General features: G+C 47.4%; 1 protein-coding gene across 1 annotated transcript in view; it reads right to left on the reverse strand.

Moving 5' to 3' along the window:
- LOC128814146 (contactin-4) overlaps window positions 1-22,314 on the reverse strand; it is a 281,500-nt gene that overhangs the window by 18,075 nt on the left and 241,111 nt on the right. The window contains exon 13 of the mRNA XM_053989737.1: window positions 13,685-13,812. Coding sequence (XP_053845712.1) covers window positions 13,685-13,812 — 128 coding nt within the window. The remainder of the gene's footprint in view (window positions 1-13,684; window positions 13,813-22,314) is intronic.

The raw sequence follows: 22,314 nt of genomic DNA on the forward strand, positions 1-22,314 counted from the left end.
ACAGTCCAATACATGAAAATACATAAATGTGCTCTCTTTTTTTTTCTTTCTGTTTGTGAATGAAATATTTGTTCAGGACCATAAAATCAAAAGCCTCTGAGACCTGACTGGTGAAACTTCTGGGAGCTTTGGGTGCTCTGTCATCAGAGAGAGGAAAGAGGAAAAGAGTGCAGGAGAGAGGAAAATACAAGTCTGAATTAAAGAGATTAAAACCCCGTGAATGACTGAACACAGAGAGGAATTAGCAGAGCAAATTGCAGCTGAATGGACTGAGCACTTCATGGGGCATGGCCAAAATGGAGATGAAAAAGAATTGGGGACAAGGTTAAGTATTTACAGTATTTGGCCTTTAAAATATCCCACCTGTGAGCTGTGATGAGTCACACAGATGCTTTCAGGAACAGGCACTTGGCTTTTATGCCAATTTATCCCTTTTTTCCCTGCAATCAGCTGTTACACACGTTCTTAACAGAAGATTCTGCAGCATTTCCACCCTCTGGTGGGTACTATGGCAGTTCAGCCTAATAAAATATAATCCTATTAAAAGGAGACACTATCAGTTTTGAAAAGGGGCTTTAGGCCTGGGACTAAAGTCACTTAGCTCTGATTTCAGCAATATTTGTGATTAGTGATTAGAGCTTTCCCTGCCATCGGGCAGCGCCGATCTCTGCAGTGAGCCATGGCCCTGTATTCAGCAGGGATTAGGGAAGGCAGGGATGGAACATCTGACCTTTCCTGGGAGAGCACAACTCCATTCAGCAGCACACGGGGCTCGGCTGGGCCTTTAGGACATGCCCAAATTGCTTTGCTGAAGGAGGATCCTTATCTTGCCACTTGTTTGGCTGAAATCTCCCCACAGCAGTGTGGGCACATGGGATTGCTTTTAGCTGGGAGCCCGAGCCCCTTTGTCAGGAATTTTCTGTGAGGATGGGCAAGGTTGATGTAAGAGGAGACTTTGGCTGTTGCTCCCTGTGATCTGTCCCTTCCAAGAGCAGCAGTTTCCTCCTCAGCTGCCCTGAAGACCTTCCCACAGATGGAAAACTCTCCAAGGTTGATGGCAGAGTCTCCCTGGCAGGATTGAATGCCCCCAGTGCTCAGAAGGGAGCAGGTGCTCAGTCAGGGGATTGCGTTCTGCACACCCCAATCTGCATTTTTGGGTGGCTGAATAATAAATGAAGGCTAATTTAAATCTGAAAGCACATTAAGAATGGAACTGCACGGGGGGGGGGGGGGGGGATGCTGGAGAAGGGTGTGCCATTAGTGCAAATTCAAAGACAAAACATCTGAAAATACATCCACTCCAGTGAGAGTGCAGGGAGTGAGGAGAGCACCCAGTGCTCCACTTTAACCTCCATTTTACCCAGTGCAATGCAATCTGATCAAATCAAGCTCTCTCCATACAATTGTCACAAAGCAAATCACATGTAATGGGCTCTGGAGATGACAATCAAATCTGTCACTCAGGGAAATTTGTTCTTGCTCTTTGCAGCAGGATGCAACAGAGCCTGATTACAGCAGGAACTTCAAACATCCTTCTCCAGCTCTGCAGACTAAAATAAAACCCACTTCACTCCAGAGCTGCCTCAAGTGAGATCTCTGTCTTTGACAAACGATCCAGGGTTGGTGACAATCTTTGTGGCTAACCTGGGGAATTCAAGGTGTCACCTTTTGTGGGCTATCGATTGTGAGGAGCTGATAGCCAGCTTTTCAAGTATGGAATAATCTACTGTCATTGTAGAAATGATGGCCAGAGAAGGTTAATCACATACAGCAGGAATCACATCTCATCTGAGATAAACTGCAAGCCACTCAGGGATCAGTCACTGCTCTCCTTGAACCAGGGGAATTGTGCAGATGGAATTCCACGGAGCCCATGGACACGGTGCCCAACAACATTTTGCCCCCTGGAAGAGTTCACCCTCTGGAGTTGGCTTGTTTGTGGTGTTTTTACAGGTTTTTAATAGTGATGAGCATAAATCCAAAACTTCAGGAGGCAGCAGAGCAGCAGAAATACAACATCCAGGCACTCAAACTGCAAAATCCCAGAGTGACTGCCACAGTCTGTGCATTTTTAAGGCACAAGTGTGTATTTTAGGCCTTTCCCACATGAATTCTGTGCCTGTTACCCACCCTCCTCATCAGCACCAAGGCGTTTGGAATTAGCTGTTGTGCCAGAATAAATCCCAAATTAGGAGTCATTAGGAGCAGATGCCTCTTGAGCTGTCAAATTTAGGGAGCAGCCAGCAAATCCCTGGCTGGACTTTCCAGCTTCCCAGGGAATGATCCACAGCTTAACCATCCTTAATGTCACGCAGATCAAGGCTTGGCTGTGTCATCCCTGCCTTGGGATAAGCCAGGCTTAGTGCTCAGGACATTTATCAAGCCCAAGACATTCATCTTCCCATGTTCCCATGTGGAAAGGGAACTGGAGGGGAGCACCTAAAAACAGGACAAGTTTTACTGGTTTTCTACTATTATTTTTTATTATTCTATTTTTTTTCTATTCTACTATTATTATTTTCTATTCTATTCTATTTTTTCTTTTTTTTTTTCCATTTCTATTATTTATTTCTATTCTACTATTATTTTTTTTCTTTTAACTCGTGGCAAATACACATTATCAGAAAGTACCTGATCAGTTAAAGTCAAAGGAAGCACAACAGCTGCAAACCTCAGGATGTTCCAAGGAGCTGAGCCAGGCACCAGGGAGGCACAGAAAGCCAAAGCAGGGGGTGATTTTAGCTCTGTTCCCACAGGGAGTGTGTCCCAGCTGCCCATGGGGAGCACAGCAGGGACCCAGCCCCTCAAACACCAGTCTGAACTTTGAGTCACAGCCAGATGGGAACAATTAAGTTCAACAATTCCACCAAAAAAGAGAATTAGATAAGCAAAAGAGGAGGAAGAGTGCCAAATGAAGAGGAAGGTTGCTCCAGTGTGGGCACAGACTTGGAGTAATTGGGAACAAAATGAGTTTTCCTCCTCACTTTCTGTCTGACCTTGAGCAAGTCATTAAAAGTCTCTGCTGCTTTATTTGCCCAGCCTATAAAATGGATCAGGCCTTCATTAGAAACTGTTTTGTCTCCTTGTACCACAGTGCACAGCAGTTATTTTTATTTAAGATGAACTTTTACTTGCTCACAGCAGCGTGAGCAAGCCTGACGCCCAAACACCCATTACTGAACAAACCCCGTGACAGGGAGAGCAGAACCAACCAAAGAAACACCCCAACCAAATTCCCTGGGCCAGAAAGGTCTCATTTGCTTCCTGGTGAAGATGAGATTGGCTCACGGTGCCCTGTGCTCCCTCCTAAGGAAGTGACTCATTCTAATTAGTGGCACACAGAGAAGACAAACCTCACTTTCTGAGGGCTCTGCTCCTGCTTTGCTGCCTGGTGCTGATGTCAGGGGCAGGAGCACAGGTGAAATGAAAATAACAGCCCCCAAGACCATTCCTCATTAGAACTTGCTCAAAATCCTCAGCGCCTCCTCTGCTGACTAAACCTTCCCAGCAGAGCATCATTAAAAAGCGTCCCTGACATTTTGTTCCCTGGCATTTTGCCTCAAATTAGCCGCGAGTTTTTCATATGTAAATAATTCCAAGGCCAGGATCAAGATCCAGCCTGCAAAGACACACACAGGGAAGTGGAGGAGCAGCAGCTCCACCTCTCCTTTCAGCCTGGTTTCAGTGCTGGGGTCAGTCATGGTCTGGAGTTTTCTCCCAGACACTTCCACTCGTGGCTCTCTCCTGCAGGGAATGATTTCATTGTCAACTGCTCAGTTTAGCTCCCAGGACTAATGGATTTTTACAGAGACTTTTTGCTGTGCCCCTAGGATGGGAACCGAAATTTTCACTGCTGAAATACTGCTGATTTCCTAAATAAACTCTGTATTCACATATATCCACAACGAACCTGGAAGAAAACACAGTGCTAAACCCTACAAATTGGATTGGTTCTTCATGGCCCACTTAAAAACTTCAAATGAAAGCAAAATTCATACTCAAGTGTGTGTGTGACTGAGAGACAGAGACAACCAACCCAAGCCATGGCAAGTCAGTTCAGCGACAAAATTCCACGTATTTCAGAGTCCACCTGCTTCTGAGTCAGCAACATTGGTATTTTGGGATAAAGACAAGAGACTCCTGTCTCCATGTGATCTCTGATGGGATTGCTCATAATCTTGCCTAAAAAAAAAAGGCAATTCAGGTGGCAGGAGTCCCAAATGTTGAAGCACCTCCTCCCTCTCGTTCAGCAGATGCCCCCTGATCTGCCAGTCCCAGGCTTTGTCTGGGTGCGCCCTGGCTTTAATTATCTGATAATAACTCTGGGTAAACTGTTGGCAATCCAGGCTCGGGGAGAACAACTCCCATCAGCTCAAATCCTCGGGTGTTTGGCTCTGCTAAGCTGCTTCCAAAAGTGCTCCTGAGAAAATGCACAACAGGACTGGGATTTCCCCAAACCCTGTCCCAGATTCTTGCCTGCAACACTCTCACACTTCTCCTGCCACAGAAAAATGTGCTCTCTAAACACTTCCTCTGTCTCTTTGATGTTAAAAACATCACCCTCAGGCCAGTCTGCTGTGAGTCACTGATTTCAAGGGTATAAAGTTCCCTTTCTTGATTCTCCCACACTGCTTCCTTCATCCCCACCTGAAGCGGAGATCATCATCTCCCCCATCCCAGTCACACTGCGTTCCTGACCGCTGGGGAGAAGTGGCTCTGGGGACACCTTCCCCCAGTGCCACTGCAGCACCTCGTGCCACAGCGACCTCAGCTTTGTGTTTCACTCCTTTCCCTTTGAGGATCGCCCTAATTCACCCAGGCTTTGCGGGATTCCCACGGAACTCCTGCCTGGCAGCTCATCCCGCTGCATGCTTTGGAAGGAGGACAAGCTCTCTGTGCCCTCCTCAGGGATTAAGACCAAACTCATCCCTTAGTGCACAGTGCAGGCTCGGGAGCCAGGATCTCCTTCAGCAAGGAGGAGAACGCTAAGCACAGCTTAAAATGTTAAGTGCAAGTGTCACGTTCCATTTTCTGCCAACCAGAGGAGCTCCACGGAGCTCAAGCTCAAGGAGACAGACCTTCCACTGCCTGAAATTCCTGCTGACTCCCCTGCAGAGGCACACAAAGCTGCAGGAGCTCAGATACGGCCCCTGATCTCTCAAATACCAGGGCTGGGCATAAGGGAATAGCCTGAGTTGGAAGGGATCACCTCCCACTGTCCCACTTTGCTCCCAGCCCTGTCCAGCCTGGCCCTGGTCTTGATTTTGTCCAGCACAGTGGTTCAAATTATTTCATATAAAATAGCACATTTTTCATTCCCGGCCTGTTCCTCTGTGTGAACGATGAAGTGCTGCAATGCAGTTAAAATTAAATCCTGTAAATTCTGGCAAAAAAAAAAAGTCAAATGTAAATTCTGGCAAAATCAATCCACTTCCAGGGATGGAGCATCCACAGCTTCTCTGGGCACCCTGTGCCAGGGCCTCACTGCAAAATAATTTGTTAATTATGATTTATGCCAAATCACACACATAAACTCACTCTCACACACACTGCGTTTACTCGGATTTAAATGTGATCTATGGCTTTGTTTTAGCCACACTGGGCTTTCATTTGTATTCAGAAACTGACAAATATTTTAACCTTTCTGAAATGCGGCGTGTTAAAATAAATTGAAGCGAGTTGATGAAAACTGTTAATTAACCCGCTTTTGTCTCATTAAGAGTCTATGTTTAACCCAGAGGTCGTCTCCTCTCCCAGCTGATGTATGGATCTGATCTTCAGTGATGAGCCAAACAACCCAGTCTCTTATTGATGTTGGAGAACTCCTGAACCACCTGCTTTTTTGGGAGAGGCCAGAAAAATTCCTAAAACAAAAGTGCTGAGCTTTTAAAGGCATTATTCTTACCTTTTTTTTTTTTTTCCTGTGGTGGGAGAGGTTGCAATAATGCTGACCCTGCAATACATTGTGGGTTTAAGATAAAAATACAGAACAAAAATACTGGGTTGTTTTTTTTTTCCCTCTACAGGTTATTCAGACACAATGGTTGAACTTTTCTAAAAACACAATTTCTTTCCACTTTATGTGCTGAATCAGGTGTATCTATAAGCACCAGCACTTGCTGTAGTGTTGATTCCATTATTTACCTGAGCAATTATCAGTTTTAAGAGCCTTGATGTGCCTGAAGGTTGGCTGGGGCTTGGAGGGACAGCGAGGAGGAAGGAGAAGGTGGTGAGAGGCATTTCCCAAATCCAGAGGGAACTTTTCAAACAGCTGCACCCCCTCCACCCCAAGCACACAGTACCTGGAGAAGCTGCTCCGTGCGAGTCGATCCATTTGAATTCCTGCTTTGGAAAATATCACTCCAATAAGGCTGGAGATTAGTCCACAACTGGCACCAGAGCAAGGCAGGAGATCTATGCTTTTTAATATCAAGCTCTTCACCAAGATGACTTCTATCATGTTAATGGCTAAATCACACTGATTGTGAAAGAGCCAAAATGAGGCAATTAGTAAAGGCTGTGACAGCCCCAGCAAACGACACACGAGGTTTGCAGTGGGAGCCAGATGGATATCTTCAATATATTTCTTATTGTCTGCTTGTGGTAATATGTTCAATTAAACTAAATCAGTACTACAGAAGAACCTCTGAATTGCCTGAAAAAAAAAATTAATTGTCTGCTGCAAATTTAATGAAGCTTAACACTTGTGTTATGTTTACAAGTTTTATTTGTTATGAGCAGTAACTGCTTACAAGAGAAAAAGAAACTCTGAACTGACTTCATTCAGGCAGCCCTAAGAGCAGCCCACTGGTGTTTGATTTTATTACTGGATTTGATTTCATTTACATCTCTTTCTCTGCCACTCACTGGTTTTGTCCTTTGCAGCTGACTGAGTTTTTTTCTTTCCCCAGTACAAAACTGAGAGCTCTCGCTGTGCTGTTCATTCACAGTTCTGTGATTCGAGCCCTGCTCCAATGTTTGGCCACAAACCTGTGATAGAACTTGTCCCCAGATGGGCCACGGCTGCTCACTCTGACCCTCAGCATCATCCTCATCCTCAGGGTGTCACCGACCCTTCCCTGCTCACGGATCACAGCGGGTGTGGAATCACAGAACCATGGAACACCCTGAGCTGAAGGGACCCACAAGGATCATCAAATCCAGCTCCTGGCCCTGCACAGACACCCCAAATGCCACCCTGGGCATCCCTGGGAGGGTTTTCCAAACCCTCCTGGAGCTCTGGCAGCCTCTGTGCCCATTCCCTGGGAGCCTGGGCACCCTCTGGGGGAAGAACCTTTCCCTAAAATCCAACCTAAATTCCCCTGACACAGCTCCAGCCACTCCCTGGGTCCTGTCCCGGCCACAGAGCAGGGATAAGTTGTGTTTGACAAGTTCACATTCAGGAAATCAGAAGCCAAACCTGCCTCTGAGCAGCCCAGGGAGGGGAGGCTTTGGGGAAAGCTCAACAGCACACGAAGCATCCGCTTCTCATTCTGCCACTTCTGTCACCTCAGAACAATCACAACCTTTTTGCTTCAGTTAACTGTCAGAAAAACAGGGGTGCTGACATGATTCACAACAATCTCATCTTCCTTGGGGCGCTCTGGGGCTGACCTGATTGTTCTGATGACCTCAGGTCCTCACCTGAACGGGGCTGGAAGGAAAACCAGACTTTACCAGCCCTAGGTGTAACAAGCTTGGGGGGGGGGGGGGATGCACCTGCCAGTGCTGAAACTCAACCTGAGCCCCTCACAGCTGCACAGGGGGATTGGGGTCAGCACCACACAGCAACCCTGGCAGCTGCAATGGACAGGGAAGTTGCCTCCACGTCTAAAACCCTTGATTAAACCTCGTGTTCCAAGTGCTGTATGCAGAAGAGCTCTTGCAGGCTGCAAGGAGCCTGAGGTAGCTGCTGGATTCCAGCCCCATCCTCAGCTTCTGCTCCAGGATTTCCCAGCCAGGGAAGAAGAAGTTAAGAAGTTAAGGAGATGCAGCAAAGTGCAGCTCAACACTGGGGCTGCCAGGGCTGAGGGAGGGAGGGGCAGGCGTGCTGGAGGCACGGCTCTCTCGTTTATAATCCTGCCTTTCACGCAGTGCTCTGGGTCATCATTTTACTTAAACCCAGCAAAAGAGCCTTAATTGTGTCCTAGAAATAATTGGTGTCACTGGAAATAGTCCAATTAGAGAGGAATGTTTTCCTTTGCAATTTCACGGGCAAAGATTATGGCTTTCCTTGTCAATTGTGGAAATCAAGCCTTCGCTGCTGGTTGTGACTCAGAAGTCAAGAAAGGTTTTCCCTAACTTAGAAATAAGTTTTATTTCTTAAACATGAGCATACATAACATGTTCTCATGAATAAATCAGAGCCTGCATAACTCCATGGCACTCTCTGAGACTTTTTTGCCTGCAAATCCCTGATTTAGAGATTCTGGAGTACAAGTTCATACTCTAAATTGACTTTTCCTCCATGAAATTTTTTTTTAAAAGGTATTAGACCTGATAAGGAATATTCATTCATGGCTGAACTACACATAAAAATTGTGTTCAGCAAATGCTAAAACAAAATTTAAGATTAAGGAAACTTCTTTTGATGGTTTCAGAGTTGAGTCTTTATCTTGGTTTTGACACCAGCTGAACACAAACTTCATGTGCTATCCAGGAAAATTATAAACAGCCCAGAAAATGTGAACAAACCTCCAGTGCTGCTCCTGCATTATTCCTTCAAACCTTGCCTCTCTTTTTTAATTTATATTTTGTACTTTCAACAGCTGGTATCACTTATCCAGGTCCCTTTTTTAAGGCCTGAGGCATAACCAACATGAATGTGGAGAAAAAAAAAAAAAAAAAGAATTTGCATGACCTTAAACACTGCAGGAAGAAGGCAGAGCTCAGGGGCCACTCGTGTTGCAAAATGAGCAAGCACTAAACCCAGAACACGGATGGGTGGGATGGAAAATGCCTGCAGCACCTTCCTGGGACAGCTCTTCCACAGGAGCAAAGCAGCAGCAAAGGGGGAAAAATCAGAGAGGTCTGGAGAGGGCTCCTGGGAATGTGGACAGTGCTGAAACAGGTCAGTAGATTTCAGTAGCTGCTGTAATTTTCCCTTGGTTCATGTTAAAAAAAAAAAACCCTCAGCATCTTAATGTGTGGTTTATTCTTCCTCTTGGGGAAAAAGTTAAATCCCTGCTCCAAGGATTGATATCCCAGTTACTCCAAAGTCACTTCAAACTCAACAGGGCTGAGAACAGCTGGTAGAATTCACATTTACTGGAATTCACTGATTAAAAACCCCCAAAACCTAAACCAAAGCCCACAGACACGAGGCATGCACAACACAAATTCCAAACAATGAAGTTTCTATTCTGATCAAACAGAGACAACCACAGGTGGCAAGAGGGGACCATGACATCCCACTGCCACTTTCTGCAGAAGGCAAATGCTGTGTCCCAAAGGACTGGAACAAACACAGCAAGAATTCCAGGTTTAAAGGCAGCAACATCTGAAGTCTCTGAAAAGTTACTCGATAATGGGACAGAATTTACAGCATTTAATCAATTTTAACTGCAATGCAGCACTTCAACGTTCACACAGAGGAATAGGCTGGGAATGAAAAATGGGCTATTTTATATGAAATAATTTGAATCACTGTGCTGGACAAAATCAAGACTATCAGTCTATTCAAGCGTGAGGAAAAAATAACCTCCTGACATTATCTGTGTGTTCTTTTCCTGCTAAAGTGATACAGATTCCAGCCAGTAAAGTTCTCCTGCTTTTACTGCCTTGAGCCCTCCCGTGACAGCCCAAATGAGAGGAGCTCACAGCAGCAGGAAAATGTTAAAGGTGCATCATAATTAAAGAGGCAAATAAAGCCATTGGAAGCTGCCCTTGTCAGGGATGCACCAACGTGACCAGAATTGCTGCACTCCCCAAGGGGAGCAGGCAGGCACCAACTCTACCAGGCATTCCGAGATCAATTTCAATGGAAATGTATTTAAATCTATGTCTTTAGAGCTAGATTTCTTTAAATCTATGTCTTTAAAGATAGATTTCTTTAAATCTATGTCTTTAGCTCTGGATTTCCAGCTGAGCCCAACGCAGGTGTTTGGGAATGGGTGCCAGCACTGGGACCACCTCCAGTGTCCCCAGAGCAAGGCTGACACAAAAGCCATTTCATGTGTCTGCTGGGGACACGTCCTGCATGCCAAGGACCTTCTCACCCCCTGAGAGGAGCAGGGCTGGCACAGCAGCATCAGCTGCACCCCCTCACCAGCTGGTTTGGGATGCTGCCCCCACACCCACCCCACGTGGGTGCCACTCCTGCTGCAGCTGGGATGTCAGCCCAGGAGCCTCTCCTGCTGCTTCCCACATCCACAGCCTTTATTGCAACGCCTTGCAATCAGTTCCCTGCTCCTGTATCAGCCTGTTGATCTCGCTGCATTAAATACAAATAAACTCATATTGTACAGGCTCTGCCTGTTTGCTCTGTTTGTCATTTAATCCCCCGCTACTCAGAGAGCCTCTAATCTTTCTGTGTGTTGCAAGAATAGAACATTTAGCCTCGAGTACAGGAAGAATTGAGGGAACAAGATGGAAAATTAATATTTCTATAATACATGGAAACACACACCATGTTTTACAGAGCTCTGAACGCTGCCTTAGAAGGAGCTGCTTCTCCAGCCTTACAAACTCGATCCTGCTTTTTAATTTAAAGGTCAAACTGTACAAGCAAGCTTCTAAGATTTCAGGTCTTGGAGGCCAAGAGGTTCTCATTTAGCACCAGCCAACAGAACAAACCCAAAGCACAACTGCACTGGTTCAGAAAACCACTGGGGTTCACCCAGCCTGACAACAGAATGTTAATACCCAGCCCTATGGGCACCTGTCAGGATTTGATATTTTTTAAACTGTCTACTCATGCATAAAATGAATATTTATTCATCTCTCGCTGGTTGTTTGCCAGGGAGTTATTTTAAGCTCCTTGCTTCTGGTGTAACATGTTCCCCTCCTCCTCCCATCCTTGCCTGCACTGTCTCTGACACTGTAGGCATCTCTCCCTGAGAAAGGAAATTAAAAAAAAAAAAAAAAAAAATAAGGATAGCCTGCAATATTAATGGAAGAACACAGGAAGGTTAGAAAAAGTGTCTTGACCTTCACAGTTTTTTACTCAGTGACATAAGAGGAGTTAGAAAAGAATGCAAGCATATCTTAAGGTCAAAAACCACATCAGCTGTTAAATTAGTCTTTTTGTACACCACAAAACTGAGTTCAAAAAAGGAATTCACTCATATTTCTGTCCAACCTCACACATGTTTTACTTAGGGCAGAGAAACTCAAGCATTTCACTTTATAATACAATATTTTACACAGTTCATTTGGAGTTCAGAATAGTTTCTGCTCTTTTATACTTTTTATGGGCCAGACTTCGAAATTGCATTTCTCAGTTTGCTGTTAATATCCACATCTTGGGCTAAAGAGTTTATTCTCTGCTTCGTGCACATGTGTCGCTGCCATTAATGCAAATGGAATGGAGTCAAAACAGAGCACTGAGGGGGAAAAAGCCCTCACTAATCCTTTATCACCTCAGTGTGAAGAAGAGTGATTTGTGGAGCACAGGAAGGCAGAGATCAGGTACAATAATGCCGAGATTTTCCTGAGAGTTGCAGGATGTTCCTTGTGCCCTGGGAGGGAGGAAGGATAAGCCAGGAGCTACAAAACCATGACTCTGGAATAGCAGAACCCAGTCACTCCTGCTTCCAACAATTGGCTTTTTTGATGGTGGGAGAAGCTGTCCCTGAACTGCAGCTCCTGATTCTCCCCCTGGGGTCCTGCAGCACGTGGAAAACCAGGACAGCCCCAGATGTGGCCAAGCTGGAGCTGGACAGCTGGAACCCCACCCTGCTGCTGTCCCTGGGGAAGGGATTGGGGCTGGAACCCCACCCTGCTGCTGTCCCTGGGGAAGGGGGATTGGGGCTGGAACCCCACCCTGCTGCTGTCCCTGGGGAAGGGGGATTGGGGCTGGAACCCCACCCTGCTGCTGTCCCTGGGGAAGGGATTGGGGCTGGAACCCCACCCTGCTGGTGTCCCTGGGGAAGGGGGATTGGGGCTGGAACCCCACCCTGCTGCTGTCCCTGGGGAAGGGATTGGGGCTGGAACCCCACCCTGCTGGTGTCCCTGGGGAAGGGGGATTGGGGCTGGAACCCCACCCTGCTGCTGTCCCTGGGGAAGGGATTGGGGCTGGAACCCCACCCTGCTGCTGTCCCTGGGGAAGGGGGATTGGGGCTGGAACCCCACCCTGCTGCTGTCCCTGGGAAAGGGGGATTGGGGCTGGAACCCCACCCTGCTGCTGTCCCTGGGGAAGGGATTGGGGCTGGAACCCCACCCTGCTGCTGTCCCTGGGGAAGGGATTGGGGCTGGAACCCCACCCTGCTGCTGTCCCTGGGGAAGGGACTGGGGCTGGAACCCCACCCTGCTGCTGTCCCTGGGGAAGGGACTGGGGCTGGAACCCCACCCTGCTGCTGTCCCTGGGGAAGGGATTGGGGCTGGAACCCCACCCTGCTGCTGTCCCTGGGAAAGGGGGATTGGGGCTGGAACCCCACCCTGCTGCTGTCCCTGGGGAAGGGGGATTTAGGCTGGATTTTCCATTTTGCTCCCCAGTATTGCTCCGGGACAGACAGAAGCTGATCACAGGCTGCCCAGGGAATGCCCCTGGATCCCTGGAAGTGTTCAAGGACAGGCTGGACAGGGCTTGGAACACTCTGGGATAGTGGAAGGTGTCCCTGCCCATAGCAGGGGGTGGGATAGGATGGGCTTTAAGGTCCCTTCCATAATTTTGATAATGGATAAGATCTTTTATCTCTGGGCAGCCCTTTCCTGGTTGTTTGCTGCAGATGCCTCTTAGGACAACCCAGATTAGGAAAAAAGAGAATCAGCTCTTACAGAGACCTAGCTCTGGTCTTGACTTGTCTCTGCTCTTGTTTTCAGGGACCAATGTGGGCAAATGCCACACAAAGGACTCAAAACAACCCCAGACTTGAAGAATTGTTGGGGTCCACATGCTTCCCTACAAGGTTCAAAAAATCCCAGGCTGGTTTGGGTTAGAAGGGACCTCTGGATATGTTCCAGTGATAAAAAACATGGATTAAAACCCACATTGAAACATTTAACATATTTTCTGTATACCACAGACACAGTTGACAAGGAGAGAATCTAACTGAGTGTGATCCATCACTGCAAATGTGTGGGAGAATTAAAACTGACAGCATTAGAGCTTTTTGATAGATTTATCACTTTGTAATCAATGTTTCTTGATTTGCTATCCAATATAGATTTTTCCCCAAATAAGAAGGAGATAGAGATTGAGTGTAAGGGTAATAATCTGTATGTTCATGGCCTATAATATTTAATCAGACACTGGACTACTCATCAGCAGGGGCAAAAATTAATTCAACACATTTGTCAGTTCCTCTCATTGTTTATCAAATTATTCCTTTAAATAACTTTGACAGATTATTCCTCTAAATATCTTGGTCAAACTACAGCTTTTACTTTTGAAAACAACATTTTACAGAACGCGAAAAAACACTCGGAATTCCTGAAATGCTGAAATTCGGCCCTGGAGGAGGAATAATGGAAAGAAAAGGGAGTTTGTGCCCCAGCCAGCCACAATAAGAATGGTTTTAGTCACCTTTCACCACCAGGCTGCCCGTGCTGCTCGCTGTCCCAAAGTGGTTGGTGGCCACGCAGGTGTAACTTCCCGCGTCCGACTTGGTGACGTTGACGATCCGCAGGCTCCCGTCATCCAAAACGGTGATTCTGCAAAGACAGCAGACACGGGAGCTTTATTTCCCTTTCTCTGAAGCCTCCATAAAGCCCTTTGGAGCGTGCACCAGTTGTGGATGGTGCAGCCCTGCCCCGCGCGGGGAGCCGAGCTGCCGCGCGTCTCTGCGGGCGCGCTTCGCAAACACTCAACGCATCATTTACACGAGTTCTCCGTGTCTTCACTGCAGGGCAGCTTTCATTTACACACCAGCAGCTCGTGCAGGTTTTCCACGGGCTGTGCTTTGATGCTCAGCCCTCTCTCCATGACAGCCCCTGCGGCACGCGGAGCCCTGGCGCTCGCTGCCTCGCGGGGCAGGGCAGATGCGTTTCATTCCCGAGGTTTCCCAGCAGGATGGTGGGTTTTCACTCAGGGCACCACCTCTCTGCCTGTGTGTCACTTGGGTAAACTCAGGGGTTCATCTGCACTGGTGCCTGAGGGTTGCCATGTCCTGCCTCACTCCCGTGCTCTGCTCAGCTGCACGTTCCCCACCTGAACAGGGGTTTTCCTGCAGTCTCTCCAGGGCAGCAGGCAGGTGAGGATGGAATGTTAATTCCTGGGCGATTCCCCACCCCCTCCTATTGCACAGGAGCACTTCACGTTCCCCCTGTTCTCTCACTGAGCTTTGCCTCCTGTTATGGTTGTTATTTTTTTCTGCTCTAAGTCGGTGAACACAGAAAACCTGATTTTGCCCAGTAAATCCCATTGGAACATGAATGACTTCTGCCCTGTGGAGGCATCACCTGAGGAGACTCCAGAAAAACCTTTCTCCCACCCTAAAATCACCTCTTTTCACAACATTTTTGCCTCCCCAGAATCACGTCCTGCAGCACATTCTGCTTTCTCACCTTCATCCACTTGCAGAGCTGCATGGAAAATCTTGTATTAATTCCCGCCTTGTCCTGCTCAATTATTTCCCAGTTTCACTGAAACGAAGAAGCCTTCCTGCATCCTTAATGCCAACAGAGCTCTGCACAAGTGGGCTGAGAAATCAGGAGGAAAGAACCTCAGCAACAGCAGCGGCACCACTGCAGGAGGGCTCAGGAGGCACTTCCCTCCTGGGGAGGCTTTAGGGAATCACCTGGAGCCTTGGGACAGCCCTGGGACAGCTGAACAAAGGCCCAGCCTGAGCCAGGGCACAAACTCAAGCACCCTGGGGCTCCCTGGCTCCTGCCAGCTGCAGCCACAGGGCTGGGCAAGGTGTCCAGTGATGCTCAGGAGGCCTCAGCTCACCCAGGGAGCTGCTGAGGGTCCCCTTTGCCACTCTTGGTGGGCTACAGAGCCCCCACTCGCAGCCCTGCTTCCACAAATGGCACAGTGTGAGTGGCTGTGCCAAGCGAGGAGGAGGAGGAAGATGGCACAGGATGCTCTGAGAGCAGTCACCCATCTCTGTCCTGGCTCACCTCTGCCTGACCTGCCCCTGCAGCAGCCCAAAAGCCACAGGACAGCTGGCAGAGAGCAGGGACAGGGCTGATATTTCACCCATCAGCAGCAGTGACATTAATAGGAGCCTCTCAGCTGGCTCATGGTCTCCAAATTGCTGCAGTCAGTAACGCTCACTGCTGTCATTTATTTCTGAGGGACTCCAGTGCCACGGGTTTGCTTCTGTGGCAGTGGCTCAGTAATTGGAAGGGAGCAGTGGAGAGAGGGTCTCTCATCTCCAGCACTCCGTGGGCACAGATCAGTGCTCGTGCTGCATCAAACCCGGGCTGGAGTGGCCACGCTGGCCTCCAGCAGGAGCTGGGAAGCACCAGCAGCTCCCCAGGAATTATTTGCTGCTCTTATCAATTCCAGATCTTCAGGAACAACGGGGCCTTCCTGAAAGCTGAAGGTGCCCTTGGCAAGCATTAAAATTCCAATCAATGTACACCGGGACAAGCTCAGCGTTGTGCTCCAGCTCAAGGAGGACCACGGCACTCCAGCACTGCCCCACCAGGCTCTGCCCTCCTCCCCTCCCTCCCTCCACGCTTCTGCCACCCCAGGAAATGCAGAACAAGTGGGGTTTTAGATCACTTCTGTACAGTCGAGGTTTTATTTTTGGTTATTTACGCTTTATTTTCAGCCATATGGCTGAAAGCTATTTACTGGCTAATCTCTTCCATGGATCATTTTAATTGTGTCTGTTGATGAGGCTGGATTTAATTTCAAATTCTAATGCCTTTTCTGTCTCTGTCTTTCTCCTGCTATTGGTTTCCTTCTCAGTTGTCTTTATGCCCAGTGTCAGACTGGTTTTTAGCTGATGAGGACTGGAAAGCCCTGGGGACACCTTTGGATCAGGACAGACAATCCAGCTCTGGCACACCTCAGGGAGCCTGTGCTGTCTTTATTTCCTTCCCTTCCTAAGCTGAAACCGTGCTCCCAGGCTTTACAGCCTGAGCCCACGGACATCCTTTAACCCCAGGAAGGTTTGCAAAGAGCTCAGGAGAGACCTGCCCTGGGTTCTCCAAAGCCCTTCCCCAGAGAGCCCCCAGGAATGTTTAATTCTCATCTGGTCTCTCAGTAACTCCCTCCACACTCCTGGAAACCAGCAGCATTAAAAGTGACTGATAACTGTACAAGTTAACTGATTTTTTCCAAATAAATCAGACCATTAAAACCTCTCTGCGACTCATTGATTAGGAGGCCTTATGGTTATGTGGCTCTTTTTGCTGAAGCTGCTTTTCTACAGTGAATGTTTTGTCCTCTAATCTGAATCCAATGTGCCAAAAGTTAACAAATAATTATTTGAACACTTGGAAATTTGTTGCAGTAAGTTGAGAAAGGAGGAAGGCCTCTCACTGATATTGCTAATTCCCAAATTTTCTTTGCAGACCTATCTGCATTAAACGGGTTGAGAGGCTCATTTCAGGCCACTGAGGTTCTCAAACTGCTAATTGGCTCGAATTCAGCCACAACTTACAGCAGTTTGGGTGAAAAAGTTCTTCCAAGACACAAAGTTCAAAGTGAATGAAGCACTGCTCGGTGTGCTTTCTCCTCTGAAATACACCCTCAAAATGTTTTCTAACCAGATGCCTGGGAAGACATAAAAACAAACCACATTTCTCATAAACACGCACATCAAACAAAGTGTTGGCTGCTGCACCTCTTCAAACCACTACAAACTCAAAAAAGGAGCTACTGATTTGCTATTAAATGTTCTGGGTTCCCTGACTCTACTAACAGCAGTGGTAACAATAAATAAAAATATAAATCTCTTCTTGCACAGGTTAATGAACTGTTCTGCTGCTAATGTCACTGCTAAGCAGAGAAAAATCAAAGAAGACAAAAAATATCCATCTGGAAAAAAAAAAAAAGAAAGAAAGAAGACAATTTAAGATAGTTTAGCATCCTTATAGGAAGAAAAGTCATCTATCTTAAACACAGCATTTGTAAGAGAGAATCTGGGGGTCTGTGCTGTCAGCTGGAGATTTCAGGTTCACAGAGAGCAAAGACAGGTCTGAGATTAGGAGATAAAAGCATTGCTTGTTTCCTAAACTGAAGCATTGTGTTCTACTGCAGCAAGAGCTGACCGTGTCAGTGTTTTGATCAAAACTCTTCTGGGGACAAAGGACCTTTAGAAATGCTGCAAACATCCCTCCCCAGCCTTCCTCAGCCCTTTCCATTCTGCCGCTGCAGCAGCAAATGGGAGAGATCGCTGGACACTTGGCAGCACCCTAAAGGAGCCGACAGAGCTCCCAGGGCAGCTCCTGTGACAAGGGCAGGCACAAGGGGACGAAGGCTCCCAGTGCTGGAGGACAGGGCTGGCTGGGATATCCATCCCAGAGGGGTCACAGCCCCCTGGGTCAGTGCAGCCCCGAGTCTCCAGGAGCAGCTGGAGATGGATGGGATAGCTCAGGCACACCTGGAGCAGTGCCAGGAGGAAGAGCAGTGCAGAATCCCCGGGCTCTGATCTGTTGGTGCTTATTCCCAGCCCATGATCCCCCTGCCAGATCTGTAAATCCCCAGCAGCAAGAGTGTTACCTCCACCCCAGGTGTGATTCATGGAGCCCACTGCAGCACTCCCTACTGCTGGGCAGCATTCCCAGGAGCACATAAATATTCCTCAGGCAGCAACATATGCATTTAGAGATAGAAATTGTCCTGTCGAGCTCGGGAAGAGTTTTATCACCGACTTTGTGAAAATGAGATCAAGCCTTTACTTGGAATAGAAAGGATAGAGGAAATCAGGAGATCTGCCCAAGTCCTGGAGCACATCATAAACCTGAGTGTCAGTAAGCACCTCCATGGAAATCTCACCTCTGGGTGCTTGGCTGCTTCACCTGCATCTCCCAAAACGTGCCTGCTGCTCAGCTTTGGCAGAAAGCAGACCTCAAAATCCCAGCCTTAGAGCATCCACCGGAACATCTTGCTCTGGAGTTTAATTAAGAAAACCCCTGTGGCTCCAGGAGCAAAGCAGCAGCACTGCAGGGCCAGGGGTGCTTGGAGCTCACGTGTGCAGGGTGAGGAGCAGGGCCAGGCCCGACCTTCCCAGCGGGAATGATTCCCCAATCCCGCAGCGCCGCCGGGGAGCTGCACAGCCAGGTGGCACGGCAGGCATCCCTCAATGTATTCCTCACAGCTTGCCCTCTATTTTTCTGTTCAGCAGGTGGAAACACGTGGAATGGAATATGAATGGAGTACAAATGCAGTGCATATGGCAGCCTGGGCGTGCGTCCCCTTCCCGAGGGACACGGCTCAACCCCGGCGCTGCAGAAGCTCCGTGCTTCTTCCGAGCAAAAGTGCTCAGAATGACAAAGTGACTTCTTGCTTTTTTACCCCCCTCCTCACTCAAATGGTTCCATTAGCACTGCTGCAATGGAATAAGGTATTTTGTTTTCTTATCTAATCATTTTAGCATTTTAATTTATGAAATACAAGCATAACTACCCTTGCTTTCACTCTTGATTAAACACATGCAGCTGAAATATTTCATGCTTAGCCAAGTGAATATTTTAAATATTTTTTCCCCTGCGAAACAATGCTTAGGATGTCCGATCCTTTTTCTATTACAGGGAGAAAAGATGTCTTAGAGCAAGCATTTAAATGAATGTCAGCTGGAAGAAACACACACTGAGTGCAATTTCAGATAAAACTACCATTGATCCCTTCGTGTACAGCCTTTGTGGCAGTGGTGACGTGGCTATTGAAAAGAGACACTGGTGCCAGAGTTCTTCTAAGAGATAATCTGTCTTCTGAGAGAGGATTTAGGTTAAATGTACCTGTGAAAAACAGTGTATTTCAGCTGACATGATGAATGGCCTATTGTTATCCTCGCTGCCCGTGCCTGGGCTGGGGGGCTGGAAGCAGAGAAGAAAGCAGAAGCACCAGGCAGCCCTGACTGCAGTCTCAGCAGTGTATTTGTTCCCTCTTTTCCCAGAGTTCCTTGGCAGGAATATCTAGAGCAATTTTTAGCCTAACAGCAACTTTGCCTCATGCCACAACTCCGGGCAATTGCATTATTTATCAAATTATTTCTATTTCTATCAGACATCTTTGTAGCTGTTCATCACCTTTTAAATAATGCTTGCCATGCAATGGGGGTTATTAAAATGATCTCATGGATGTGGTACCGGCCATTAGGCTATTTTGGGTAAACAGTGAAGTAAAACCTCACAGGTTTTACTGCTCAGAGCACAGCCCACCCAAAATCAGAGACACAGCTCACGAGTACCTGCTCATCACTTGAAGAACGGGCTGGTTCAGGGTATAGTCCACAGGTAATAACCCCTGTGGCCCTGGGATGCTGTCCCCAGGTGTGGCTCCAACCTTTGTGTTGCATAAATAACTAACAGCCAGGTCAGAGCTTTCTGTTCCCTACCTTCATCTCCATTAAAACACCCCGAGGTCAAAGCCAGGCTCCTGGGGCTCACAGCTCTGATGGTGCACGGGGGGGAGAGAGCCCTGACCCTAAACCCCACCCAGCTCACTGTCATGTCACTGGGACTTCCCACCCTTCACCAACGCCAGCCCAAACCCTCAGCATCCCCCTAAGCAGGCAGGGCTTTCCAGGCTGGGGCTTCATCCTCGTCCTGGCTCTCCAGATGTTTCTGAACGGGGAGGAGAAAGGGATGGTGTCCACACCACCACCAGGGTGGGACATCAGCACAGCCTGAGGGCTCAGAACAACAACCTGAGCAAGGAGAGGACAAGCTGGGTCTGTTCTACAGCTGTCAGGGTAAATCCAAGGGGAAGGCAGGATGATCCCATGTGCTGGAGCACCACGAGTTTTCCATTTGATTTCCATCTAAACTCCCAGCTGAGTGGGCTCTCCTGCTGTGCACGCAGCCTCCTGCACACCTGCACCTTCTTGCCCTGCTAGCTGCGCCTCACCCAACCCCCAGAGCTGCTCCAGTGTTTATTTGTCTGTAAGGACCTGTCTTTTCATGGTTCACAGAAGAGTCTGAGATAATTTAGAGCCTCCGTCAAAGCCCATTTAATTTAGTGCATGTCTCTCTCTCAGTGAAGGCAGCAGTAGATAACTCCTGCCTTATCCATGACAACTGACAGGCCTCTTAACAGCAGCCCCCCTATAATTAATTTTCAGGTAAGAACTATATTTGCTCTAAATAGACTGAGGTAAAATCCTGTTGCATCAAGTTCAGTAGAACATCTCCCACTTCCCAGTGTGGGAAGCCATTCCCCCTTGTCCTGGCACTGTCTGTGGAAAAAGTCACTCTCCCTCTTTTACTACTGACTTATAAAAACCTGTAAACAATATTCTAAAGAGAAAGAAAAAATAGAACATCTTTTGCACAGATAACCAGTTTTGATATCATAGTAGTGGCCTCTTTGGAAATATCCAACAGCACACCACTGCTGAATTCAGCATCAGCTTAAAGCAGCCATGGAGCTGGCATCCTACGTTTGCCCACAATTTTCTTTTTCCACCAATTGTTTATCTGCAGTGACGGAGCAGTCCAAAGCAATAATGCTGCATCCAGCCATTATTAATATCTATAAACACAAAAGCTGTGATTTGTCATCATCTTCCCTTCGGTCTGTACATTTTTAAGACAAGTCTGAAGTGACAGAACCTCATCCTGATGGAGCAGGGAGGCAGGAGGAAAGGAAGGGAGCATTTACAGCTATTAGAGACTTCATGTAGATTGTTCGGAGATGCCTGGAGTTATAATTCAAATACAACAATATCCCTAGGTTATCTAAGAAGAACAGTTCTCTGGAAAATATCTTTCCTAAGGGATACTGGTAACAGGAGGAAACAAATGAAAACCAAACATAAGAACTGTGAGGGACCCTGAAGGGAGCGAGGGGGCTGTGGAGAATTTCAAATAATAGAAACATTTTTACCTTCTCTCTCCAAGCACTTTTTTTTTTTTTTACTACACACAAAATTAAAATAAATACAGTCAGAAAGCCCATGCCATCAAAATAAATATTTGAGCAAGCAGATTTGAGTAAAGCAAAGGAAAGCTTTGTTTTTACAACAGCTTTCATTCCTGAGATGTGAGGCAATGACAATTTGATATGGGAAGATTCTGCAAGTCCAGAAGGGTCTGATGGTGCAAAGAGCCAATTTTCCACTGATTTGGGTGGGAAATGAAGACCATCCCCCAGGGAAGTGGCCCTTTTGACACAGCCCCTCCAGCTGGCAGTTTATTTTGCAGACAAAGCTGACCGATAAACCACGAACGCTGTGATGGCACCGTGAGGGACAGGCACGCTCCACACTCCAAACAAAAGGCTCAGGACCTGGACCAGCTCTTCTGGTGGCAGTGGAGGGGTGAAGCAAACTGAAAAGCACCTCATGAGAAGCTGAACCCTCCCTTTGTGCACAATTAGCCAGCAGAGACACAGCTCTCCACACGCGTCCTCCTGCGCTCGCAAGCGAGGAAAATCCTGTCTGGGCAGCAGCAGGGGCTGCAAAGCCACCCCTGCTTTCACTCTTGTCTAATGTTCAGTGAAATACTTGCTGTGCTCATTCTTCCAGGGCACTGGCTATAGCCCAAGGCATGGGAATGAAATGGCTTCTAGTCCATGGAGAGGGACAGTGGAAATCCCAGGAATCGCGTTTGGAGCGCAGTGTCCAGCCACCCACGCCAACAACGCCTTCCTGAAAAGGACAAGCCACCACTCTCTACCTACAGCAAACACTGTGGAGGTTTGTAGAACATAACAATCAAAGGGGACTCCACTGGAGCTCGTAAAAATTATTCTCTTATGAGAAAAAAAAAGATCCATGCAAGATTTTCAGTGCATCAGCTGCTGACACAAAGCGTTTCTGGGAGCGTTCGTGAGATCAGAGCAGAGGCAGCAAATGCATTCTCAGCTTATTTGTTCCAGCTGATACCACCCGAATTCAAGCCCAAAGGCACAGCCTTTCAAAGATAACACATCTTTCCCTCTGGTTCCAACAAAAAATGCCCAAAGTACAAAGAGAAATTACGCACTCGGCTTGTAATGGACATTAACAGGTTTGTGAGAGCCAAGGACACATTTACATCACTTCAAAATGATGTTTGAATAGCCATCAAAAATATCACCAAGTCTGAAATGTTCAT

Source organism: Vidua macroura, chromosome 13 (assembly GCF_024509145.1).
Source record: "Vidua macroura isolate BioBank_ID:100142 chromosome 13, ASM2450914v1, whole genome shotgun sequence".
Classification (NCBI taxonomy): domain Eukaryota; kingdom Metazoa; phylum Chordata; class Aves; order Passeriformes; family Viduidae; genus Vidua; species Vidua macroura.